Source organism: Enhydra lutris, unplaced genomic scaffold (assembly GCF_002288905.1).
Source record: "Enhydra lutris kenyoni isolate GAN:26980312 unplaced genomic scaffold, ASM228890v2 scaffoldscaffold4, whole genome shotgun sequence".
NCBI classification, from domain to species: domain Eukaryota; kingdom Metazoa; phylum Chordata; class Mammalia; order Carnivora; family Mustelidae; genus Enhydra; species Enhydra lutris.
The window spans coordinates 21734482-21746910 of NW_019154088.1; the positions used below are offsets into that span (position 1 = coordinate 21734482).

The 12429-nt window shown below is 39.2% G+C and overlaps 2 gene segments (V, D, J or C); both read left to right on the plus strand.

Moving 5' to 3' along the window:
• The first annotated feature begins 642 nt into the window (after positions 1–642).
• LOC111139435 lies at positions 643–1180 on the plus strand. The segment is given in 2 exon segments: positions 643–724; positions 846–1180. Coding segments are annotated over 2 exon segments (381 nt in total).
• A 7942-nt stretch (positions 1181–9122) lies between these two features.
• Positions 9123–9661, plus strand: LOC111139445. The segment is given in 2 exon segments: positions 9123–9204; positions 9327–9661. Coding segments are annotated over 2 exon segments (381 nt in total).
• Positions 9662–12429: the final 2768 nt, after the last annotated feature.

Sequence of the window (12429 nt, forward strand, 5' to 3'; positions counted from 1 at the left end):
TTAGTGCCAAATATTCTACAACCAAGATAGAATTAATTGAACTTTTCCTTGGTTTTGTTTTTATGTTTTTAGAGAAGTACTTACATAAGGACTATCTTGGAATTCATATTTATGATGACCTGCTCAAGCATTTTTTCTTAGCTTCTACCAGTGTCTTTTTAAACCGAAGACTTTGTTTTGATGACAATTTAAAAAAAAATTCATGAATACATGAAATAATTAATGTATTTGCTGTTCCTTTCTAGTGGAATGCAGGAGATACATGAAAGGGTTAAGAAAAGTTGGAAACTTAAGAAACCAGATTGTCTTTATAGTTTTTGGAAGCAGTGACCTACCTTAAAAACATACTCACTGACATCAACCACGTGATTTTTTGTAAATTGACATATCCAAGAGATACTCATTAGTTCAGCTATTTAATTTAATGATGCTCTCAAGGGACTGGATTTTGTAAAGAGGTCTGGAGTAGTAATTGCATGAATAGTCTGTTTTTGTTTTTCAGTGTTTAAGGATTCTGGCCAACAAGCACCCATTTCAGCCCCTGTCTACCAGGGAGTGCAGCTTCCTACCGCAATCACATTTCCTGTGTGAAATGTGGGTTTCCACTGATCATTTCTCTGTCACTCCAAACTTATTCATGGTAAGAATGAAGAACATTATTTAGCTGACTCTTCAGAGATGAAGTGTTCTCCGGGCTGTGTGACTGTGGTACTCTTAATGCTTGGTAAGTAAAATCCTTCTTAAAATTTGGATTCTTTTTCTTTTCTATCAGTATAAAGTTTAACTATAGTTTATCCAAGAGCTTCATGCCCAAGTTGACACAGGTCTCTTTTCTTTTTCCTCAGGACAAACTTGTGGAGACTCAGTGACTCAGAAGGAAGACCAAGTGACCCTCTCAGAAAATGCTTTCCTGACTATGAATTGTACTTATTCAGCATCAGGGTACCCTGTCCTTTTCTGGTATGTCCATTATCCAGGAGAAGGTCTAGAGCTCCTCCTGAAAGCCTTGAAGGACAAGGAGAAAGGAAGCAACAAAGGATTTGAAGCCACCTACGATGGCACATCCAAATCCTTCCACTTGGAGAAAGGTTCAGTGCAAGCCTCAGATTCAGCTGTGTACTACTGTGCCATGAATGACACAGTGATGGGGACTGCAGGGGGAGCTGATCGCAAACTCTGAGCAGAATAGGGGCCTGGATGCTGAGCGTCTCTGCCTGATTCTTCTGGTTCCAGCACAGTCTGTGGTTGTTTGTCCCTCAGTGTCTGGTTGATACAAAATCATACAGAGAACAAGAGCATAGGAACCAGAATAACATTCCCCAACCCCAGGTGTTCCTTAGTGCTACTGAAAACAGTTTGATGCCAAGAATTCCTCAGCCAGACTGTAAGTAATTTCAAGGTAGAGTCACAAAACAATGAAGTGGTCTTGTGGTCATCCTTGCAGTGAACATCCAGCCCCACAAGTTGTTCATGGCACCCTGGTAGGTGTTTCTGTGTCTATAACACTTTTAGAGACACATGATGTGCCCAAGAAGGTGGTGATGCCTAATGTCTTCCTGACAGAGAATGGCAGGAGAGGTGATGGAGACCATCAGCCCCAAACCAAGTTTTAGTAGAGAAAGAAGGGAAGGGAAGAAAGGAGGAGGAACACATGTACCTGACCGAGGAAAGGAAAGGCCAGAGACCTCTGCCCTGCTTTCTTTTCTAGTAAATCAGATCTTAGACTCAGGATGATATTTGACATGAAGGCTTGGGGGCAGAAATAGAATGGAGGATGTGGCTTGTGTCCTGACCAGTTAAATAGATCAGTTGACTTTCTGACAATAAGAACTCAACAGAGATAGCTTTCAGTGCCCAGGAAATATGGTGGGAAAAAATGCTCTTGCACTGAGATTTCCTAATGATATAAATAGAGAGGTGACACTGGGAGGGAAATCCTATTGATTTCTCTAACTCCTGTTTTGCCATCTCTCAGAGAGAGCCACAAAACATGGGATTGGGAAAATGTATGGGAGAAAGTGAAGCTGTACAAAAAATAATAGAAAAAGCGATGTCTATTTTGCAATGCAAGATTTTGCCAGTATGATTTCAATCTTTTTAAATTACTATCTCTTTATTTGCAGAGTTTACGAATGAGCTATGATCAGAATAGTAATATATTCCCTTACATATTTGTTAAATATTCTTGGTTAGTTAATTTTTATTTCATTGTTTTAAAATGAAAATTTTATTTTCAAACCTGTTTAAATATAAATGCATGTGAATATGCACTTTAAAGTATTCAAAGGATATATAATAAGAGTTTTCTCAGACTTCTGAGAAACACAGTAGACTGGGGTGCCTGGCTGACTCTGGTTTTAGCTGGAATTCTGGCTCTCCAGGTTGTAAGTTTGAGCCCATTTTGGGTAGAGATTAGTTAAAATTGAAATCTCTTAAAAAAAAAAACTCATGGTAGATTAATAATACATGTTTATCTCTTGATTTCTCTAATAGTCTTTATTTATTTATTTATTTGAGGGAGAGAGTGCATGAGCACAGCTGGAGAGGAAGGGGAGGGAGAAGCACACTTCCCACTGAGCAGTGAGCCCAACAGGGGGCTGGATCCTAGGACACTGAGATCATGATCTGAACTGAATGTAGAGGCTTAACTGAATGAGCCACCCAAAGGCATCTAACACGCTTTTAGAACTTTAGCAAAGCTATCCTAAAGGGCAGAAAGCTGAAAACAGAAAATGAAACAGGAAAGAACCTATCAGCAGACAGTGCCATCATAATTTTAGAAAATGAGCTGTATATGGATAGGGGTGAACTTGCGTGAGAGACTAAATAAGGAGAAACCCAGTCCTGGTGTAGAAGCACCTCAGTGTGTGCTGTGCCCTCCAGAAGGGGTTGGGGAAAAGGAGCACCACGTATTTTTAGATAATTGAGGAATACAACGTTGCCCATGTTGGTACACACGTGTGTGTGTGTGCACGGGTGAGCATGTGTGTGTGTGTGTGTTGAGGGTGTTGAGGCAGAAGGAAGAATACAAGTAGACGGAGTGATCACCTTGGGTCTCAGAACTGAGCATATGATGCTTGGAAGCTTACTGTGGTTCAGTTGAGGTAAGGGAAACACATAAATTCAAAGGACTGATAACTTATGACCAAAATTTGGTGTCCATTCTGGCCTTTCTGAACAGAGCTGAGCTGAGCTGTGGAGACAAAACAATGAGAAGGAGACCTTGGTCAGTGGATCTATTGTCTGAGGGCCACAGCTTGAACCCTTCAGCAGAGAATGATCAGATTTTTCTGCTTTTGGCTCCAACATAGGCATCTGAACAGACATAGGTAGTGAGGAGGAACACAGGCACAACAATAGGTACATTGAAAGAGCTACAGTGATTAGTCTAAATGCTTTGCCTTCTTATCATAGTGTGATTTACTTCTACCTTAAATAAATCACACAGTGTGAACATACATGACTCTTACACCATTTTTTCATAATTCTTACATACATACATATGTGTATATATATGTGCACATCATGCTGTTTTATACCATTTAGTGACAGTTTAATTAGGTTTGTTTGCTGTGAATCAATTATACCCCCATTTAATTTCCAAGGAGTCTGTTTTATAGTGTAGTTTTTCTCATTTTGTCTTATTAACACCACTAGAATACTTGTGTTCACTTTGCATATAGGAGGTTTACCTGTTTTCCACCAGACTTATCCACAAATGCTCATAATTAGGGGCTCTAGGGGGACACTGTGAAGGAATGGAGTGCCAATTTTCCTCTTTGTCAGCTCCTGCCCTTCACTTCAACCTTTCTCCAAAGGCTGTTTTGTTATTTCACCTTCCTGGTCCCAGCACTCATAGCATCTCCCTTCCCCTTCTGTTTAATTTAAGTTGGTGAGGCTACTATGGAACACATTGTGGAGGTTCCTCAACAAATTAAAAATAGAGCTACCCTACAACCCAGCAGTTGCACTACTAGGCATTTACCCCAAAGATACAGAGGTAGTGAAAAGAAGGGCCACAGGCACCCCAATGTTCATAGCAGCAATGTCCACAATAGCCAAACTGTGGAGGGAGCCAAGATAACTTTCAACAGATGAATGGATAAAGAAGATGTGGTCTGTAAGTACTCAATGAACTATTACTCAGCCATCAGAAAGGATGAATACCTACCATTTGCACTGACATGGATGGAACTGGAGGAGATTATGCTAAATGAAATAAGTCAGACAGAGAAAGTCAATTATTATTTGGTTTCACTTATTTGTGGAACATAAGGAATAGCATGGAGGACATTAGAAGGAAGGGAAAAATGAAATGGGAGGGGGGAATCAGTGAGGGAGATGAACCATGAGAGACTATGGACTCTTGGAAACAAACTGAAGCTTTCAAAGGGGAGGGGTTGGGGAATGGGTGAGCCCAGTGATGGGTATTAAGGAGGGTACGTATTACATGGAGCACTGGGTGTTATACGCAAACAATGAATCATGGAACACTACATCAAAAACTAATGATGTACTCTATGGTGACTAACATAATGTAATTAAAAGCTATTAAAAATCATCTATATTTAAAAAACAAAAAAGTGCATTTCTTTTTTGCCAACTGGTGAGTTAGTTTGCACATTTCCCAGCCGTCCTTTTTGATCAATTTTCCACACTCCAAATCTTCATTCTCTCCATTTTCCTCCTTCCAGTTCTAACCCCAATGACCTAAGGCCTTAAAATTGAATGGTAATAGATGCTTGATAATTGGTCTTGTATCAAACACCCTCTTATGTTTATTTGGAAGGCAGATTGTAGAGTAAAAATCTTAAGTATCTCCTCAAGTTTCTTTAATTATAGAACCTGACCATTTTCACCATTTGAGAATATTTTGAGTGTATAGTTCAGGGTTATGAAATACACTTACATTGTTGTTCAATCAGCAGCACCTTTCATTTCTAGAATCTTGGCATCTTAAAAAACTGAATATTTGTACTCATTAAACAATAACTTGCCTTTATTCCATTCCTCCACTCTTTCAGAACTACTATTCTGCATTCTCCTTCCTTGAGCTTAAGCTCTTTAGCTCTCATAGAAGTGGAATTATGCAGTATTGGTAATTTTCCAAAATTTCATTTGACGTACTGTCCCCATGATGCATCCACTTGCATCATGTGTCAGAATTTCTTTACTTTTTAAGGTTGAACAATATTCCTATGTATGTAATATACCATTTTATTTATCCATGTTTTCTATGTGTTGATGGGCTATTGAGTTGCTTCCACTTTTTGGTAGAAACTTGAATTCGAAAACATCTTAATATTTATGGAAATATCCAAATTCTTTCAATTTTTGATTATACATCAAAAGTGGATTGCTGGATCATAAGGTAATTCTATTTTAAAAAATTTAGACACATTTATATTGGCTATTTGGAAAAACCATGCTCTAGACTACAGTATCACAAACAAGTTTCAAGGAACAGAAAAACAGAGTGATCACTAGTCATGAATGGAGCTCCAGTATATTGGTGAATCACAAAATCCTAAAGGAGTCACTCTGGCTACAGTGCATTGCTTATTTCACGTATGAATAATTGGTCTGGATGGAATGGTGAAGCCACTACCCACTGGTCAGCTCCTGGATAGCAGTTTGAGTATCCATTATTTCTTTCCTCATTTGGTAAAAGATCGAAACCTGCAATTATTGTATTGTTTTTCAGTAGTTCCATTTGCATAAATAAAGAACCTGTAAAAGACTCTCTTAAAATATTTCAAAGGCTTAGGAAGAAGTCTTTTGCTACCTGCTAGTCTTTCTCTGAAATTTGACAATCTATACTGTCAAAAAGAGGGAAGAGGCTTTTGCTATCCCAGCTCTGTGTTGTAATCCATTAGCTTTGCCATGAACTTTCTTGATACTTTCGAGCTTTGTTTCATTATTTGTAAATTTACTATTGTAAATTTATTATTAGCAGTAAATTTATTATTAGTAGTGTTATTAGTATTTTGTTGTGACAATTTATCAATAATATACCCAGAGAGATTGACAAGTAGCAGATGAGCAATTTAGGAGGATAATCTTTTTTTTTTTTTAAAGATTTTATTTATTTACTTGAGAGAGAGAGAGTGAGAGAGAGCACGAGAGCAGAGAAGGTCAGAGGGAAAAGCAGAATCCCCGTAGAGCCCGGGACCTGATGCGGGACTCAATCCCGGGACTCCCGGATCATGACCTGAGCCGAAGGCAGTCGCTTAACCAACTGAGCCACCCAGGTCCTCTAGGAGGATAATCTTAATAGGTACAGAAAAAGCATTTGACAAAATTCAGATCCATTCCTGATTAAAACTCCCAGCAAATTACACAAAATTGAAAGGAATTTCCTCACCTTAAAAAAGGGCTTAACAAAAAGTCTACATCAAATGTCACACTTGATGGTGAAAGATTAATTGCTTTCTCCTTAGTTTCAGAAATAAGGGAAAGTTTTGACTCCACCACTTGTATTTAATATTGAAGTAGAGGTTCAAGCCAATGTAATAATGCAAGTAAAAGAAACAAAAGTCTTACAGTTTGGAAGGGAAGAAGTGAAATTCTCTCTATTACTGGAAAGCATATTTGTGCAGAAAATGCAAGGAAATCTACAAAACAAAATGAAAGAAACTACTAGAACAAATTTTTTTAAGAAAGTCAAATGTACATCTACCATGTGATCCAGCCATTCTACTCCCAGATATGGACCCAGGAGAAAAGAAAGAATAGGTCTATAAAAAAATCTTATATGCAAATGTTCATAGCAGTTTTGTTTGTAAGAACCCACTGCAGCTACTCCATATGGCCAGCAACAGGTGAATAGAGAAACTATTTTTTAGGCATAGGATGATATACTACATAGCAACAGAAAGAAACAAACTCTTGGTAGTTATGACTATGGAAGAATATTAAAATAATTACATTGTGAAGTGCCAAATAAAAGAGTACATATAATTCCATAATTCTAAATTATAAATTATTCAGACTAAAGCATGGCAGAAATGTTCGCTGGAAATGGGAGTGGTGAGCGTTGAGAGAGGGGTTGCCAAGAGACATGAGGAAACTTTTGGGGTGATGCATATGTTCATTATCTTGAATGTGGTGAGTACTTCACAAATACAAATGTCAAATTATATAGAATTGTCTAATTGGTGCAGCTTATTTTAATGTAATATATGCATTAATAAAAGCCATTAAGTATCCATATTTACTATGCAGTACCTTCCCTCAATGATGTGCAAGTCCTCCGTGTGACACAGAGTGTAAAGTATTTCTCCTGCAGGTTTTCATTGGCCTGAATGTTTTTTCTAAAGTTATGGATAGGGATGCCTGGGTGGCTCAGTCGGTTAAGCATCTGCTTTTGGCTCATGTCATGATCCCAGGGTCCAGGGACTGAGTCCTGCATGAGGCTCCTTGCTCAGCAGGGAGTCTGCTTTTCCCTCTGCCTCCTGCTCCCCCTGCTTGTGCCCCTTCTCTCTCTCTCTGACAAATACAAAAAATAAACTGTTTAAAAAACTAAAGTTAAGGATAATGACTTTCTGCATCCATGTACTATATTGTTTATTTTCCTTTTTAAAAAAGACTTTATTTATTTTTTTATTTTAAAGAGAATGATAGAGTGATAGAGACTAGGAGAGAGACATAGAGAAAACAGATTCCGAATGAATGCAGAGGCCCATGCAGGGTTCTCATCCTGAGATCATGACCCTAATCATAAACAAGAGCCTAAACCTCCACCAGGTGAGCCATTCTGTTGCCCCATGTTTATTTTCAACCATTATCATTCTAACCTCCTTGGGATTTCACCTGCATATCTGAATACAACTTTGCAGGGGTTTGTCCCAAATTCCTTTCTAGTGTACTTCTGTGGCAGGCCTGACAACCTGATTTGGAAGGTGGAGGGGAAGCAAAGGGACACATTAATCCAAACAGTATCCAGGCCAGAATTTCTTACTTCCCTCTGCATTTGGGAAAGTGTTTCCATGTTAGCCCTGGACTCATGAACCTCCTTGATCTGAATCTCTCGAGAGTTGCCTCCAGGATATAGCTTGGGCTAAGCTTCCATCTATGTGCTTAGAGATAAATGTTTACAGGGCTTTACAGAAGATGTGTCCCTTTCTAGAACTTTTTCCTGATAATCCTGATTTTTTACCTTGTGGGAAAAATTATTTGATTAATGTTTGGCAACAAAATGTGACAGATGGACAGTAATAGAAAGCATCCTTGAGGCTAAAGCTGTTAAGATTATAGCATTAATATTTTTTGCTTAATTCGTATACCTTAGTCACCTGATTTTGGAGTCAACAAAATATTGAAAATTTAATTTCAGATGATTCTATATGGATTTGATGACTCCATGTATGATGTTTCTTCTGTCTGTATTTGCTATTTTTCACTTTTTAATGATTCTGAAAATCAGTAATATTTGACTAAAAATGGTTGACTAACAAATAGTGTGACTTCTTCTGAAAACTGTTATTAAAAAATAGTATTTCTAGCAATTGCTAATAGTTTAGGAAAAGTAAATACAGTATTTCAATTAAAGGTCATTTGTTCATTATTTTTGTTTGATTTAGAAAACATTTAGAGAGTACTTTAAAAATGACAGTCACAGTTCTAAATATCGGGGTAAAGTGCCCAAAACAGAATCAGTCAGCAATAACTTGACTTCCTCTGACTTTTTCCATATTCAACTCAAACCCCATTTCTGGCAGTCAGTGGTTTTTGGGCTGGTCCACAAGGACACATGAGAATATGAAGTACTGTAGTTAGATGCTTTCATATGCTTTAAGAAGTTTGTTACCCTCCCAGCCACAGAAATGCCCCAGGATGCCGTGTTAACGAACTTCCATATCAGGCAGTGTCTTAAGAACAAAACAGACCTAAGAAGTCAGGATTGCTGTTGTTCAGACTTCCAAGGGCCACCTGAAGCCTGACATGTGCCTCATGAGGTCAGGGATGAAACAGATGGCTGCCTTTGGGAGGATTCTGGCCAACATGTATGCATTTTAGTCCCTGTCCACCAGGGGGTGCAGCTTCCTACCACAGTCATATTTCCTGTGTGAAATGTAGGCTTCCACTGATCATTTCTCTGTCACTCTAACCTTCTTCATAGTAAGAATGAAGAACATTATTTAGGTGATACTCCAGAGATGAAGTGTTCTCCAGGCTTCGTGACTCTGGTACTCTTAATGCTTGGTAAGTACCATTCCTCTTACAATTTGGATTCTTTCTTCCATGGTGTCAGTTAAACATTTAACTATTATTTATCCATGAGTTTTATGCCCAAGGTGACACAGATCTCCTTCCTCTTTCCTCAGGAGAAACCCGTGGAGACTCAGTGACTCAGACAGAAGGCCAAGTGACCCTCTTAGAAGAGGCTTCCCTGACTGTGAACTGCACTTATTCAGCATCAGGGTCCCTTACTCTTTTCTGGTATGTCCAGTATCCTGGTGAAGGTCTACAGCTCCTCCTGAAAGCCTTGAGGGGCAAGGAGAAGGGAAGCAACAAAGGATTTGAAGCCACCTTTGACGCCAAATCCAAATCCTTCCACTTGGAGAAAGGCTCAGCGCAAGCCTCAGATTCAGCTGTGTACTACTGTGCAGTGACTGACACAGTGACGGAGACTGTAGGGGGAGCTGAACACAAACTCTGAGCAGAACAAGGGACTGGAAGCTGAGTGTCTTTGCCTGATCCATTCTGGTTCCAGCATAGTCTGTGGTTGTTTGTCGCTCAGTGTCTGGTTGATACAAAATCATACAGACAACTAGAGTTTAGGAACCAGAAGTAACATTCCCCAAATCCAGGTGTTCCTTAAGTGACACTGAATGCAGTTCAATGCCAAGACTTCCTCAGTCATACTTCCTCAGTGTAACTCATTCAAGGTAAAACCATATAATAATGAAGTGGTCTTGTGCTCATTCCTGGAGTGAACATCCAGCCCCACAAGTTGGTCATTGCACCCTGGTGGGATATCCTGTGTCTTATCACAGTTTTAGAGAGACACAGTGTGACCAAGAAGGTCGTGATGCCCAGTGTCTTCCTGACAGAGTATGGCAGGAGAGGTGATGGGAAAGCTTCAGCCTATGTAATGGGTGCATGTTGGCCAGAATCCTCCCCAAGTCACCCATCTGCTTCATTCCCAACTTCATGAAACACATGTCAATCTTCAGATGGCCCTTGGAAGTCTGAAGAACAGCAATCCTCACCTCTCAGGTCTATCATTCTGATTATGGGTTAAGAGTCATCAGTGGGAGGACAGAGAGGGAGGGAGAGAGAATCTCAAGCAGATTCCTCAAAAAGCATGGAGCCTGACATGGAACTTGATCTCATGAACTGATCATGACCTGAGCAGAAACGAAGAGCCAATCATTTAACCAAACTACTGAGCCAATCATTTAACCAAAGAACTTCCCTATGATCCCAGGCACTCTATGACCTTTAATTTAGTAATTAAATTATTAAATTTAATAATCCCCTTATCAGTAGATTTTATGAATGAGCTATGATCAGAATATTAATACATTTCCTTATATATTAGTTATATATTCTTGGTTTAAATTAATTTTTCATGTAATTGGTTTAAAATATAAACTTTTTCTTCATACCTCTATAAATATAAAAGCATGTGAAAATGTACTTTAAATAATTCAAGAGGGTATACAATAGAAATTTTTCTCAGGCTTTTAGATAAACATTGTAGACTAGGGGTGCCTGACTGGGTAGAGTGGGTAGAGCTCGGACTCTGGATCTCAAAGTCATAAATTTGAGACCCGTGTTGTATGTTGAGAGTACTTAAAATCTCTAAGAAAAAAAAACATTGTAGATTAATGATACAATATATCTCTTGATTTCTCTAGAACTGTTTTAAAAAGATAGTGAAGATACTCCAAAGGGCAGAAAGCCACAAAAATAGAGAGAAACAAGAAAGAAGCTATCAGCAGACAGTGACATCAACCACTTTTCAGCCACAGCAACTTCTTTCAAGATATGTCTCCAAAGGCAAAGGAAATAAAAGCCAAAATAAACTTTTGGGACTTCATCAAAATCAAAAGCTTCTGCACAGCAAAGGAAACAGTCAAGAAAACAAAGAGGCAACCCACGGAATGGGAGAAGATATTTGCAAATGACAGTACAGACAAAAGATTGATATCCAGGATCTATAAAGAAATCCTCAAACTCAACACACACAAAACAGATAATTATATCAAAAAATGGGCAGAAGATATGAACAGACACTTCTCCAATGAAGACATACAAATGGCTATCAGACACATGAAAAAATGTTCATCATCACTAGCCATCAGGGAGATTCAAATTAAAACCACATTGAGATATCACCTTACACCAGTTAGAATGGCCAAAATTAGCAAGACAGGAAACAACATGTGTTGGAGGGGATGTGGAGAAAGGGGAACCCTCTTACACTGTTGGTGGGAATGCAAGTTCGTGCAGCCATTTTGGAGAACAGTGTGGAGATTCCTCAAGAAATTAAAAATAGAACTTCCATATGATCCTGCAATTGCACTACTGGGTATTTACCCCAAAGATACAGATGCAGTGAAAAGAAGGGCCATCTGTACCCCAAAGTTTATAGCAGCAATGGCCACAGTTGCCAAACTGTGGAAAGAACCAAGATGCCCTTCAACGGACGAATGGATAAGGAAGATGTGGTCCATATACACTATGGAGTATTATGCCTCCATCAGAAAGGATGAATACCCAACTTTTGTAGCAACATGGACGGGACTGGAAGAGATTATGCTGAGTGAAATAAGTCAAGCAGAGAGAGTCAATTATCATATGGTTTCACTTATTTGTGGAACATAACAAATAGCATGGAGGACATGGGGAGTTAGGAGAAGGGAGTTGGGGGAAATTGGAAGGGGAGGTGAACAATGAGAGACTATGGACTCTGAAAAACAATCTGAAGGGTTTGAAGAGGTGGGGGGTGGGAGGTTGGGGGATCCAGGTGGTGGGTATTGGAGAGGGCACGGATTGCATGGAGCACTGGGTGTGGTACAAAAACAATGAATACTGTTATGCTGAAAATAAATAAAAAAATGATTAAAAAAAAAGAAAAGAAAAGAAAATAGGCTCTTTATGGATAGGGGCACCCTTGTAGGAAAGACTAGGTAAGAGGACACCAGGGCCTACTGTGAAAGCATCTCAGTGTGTGCTGTGCCCTCTGGAAAGGGTCAGGGAAAAGAGGCACCACATGATTTTGGGTAATTGAGGAAGATGTTGTTGCCCACGTTGGTGCATGGGTGGGTGCGTGCATGTGTTTGCATATGTTGAAGGTATTGAGGTGGAGGGAAGTAAAATATGTGGACCCAGCGAGGCAATTTTCCTAGTCACAGAACAGCTATGCATCCATGACCCTATAAGAAACAATGATCATCTTCTAAACCCAGCAGAAAATGG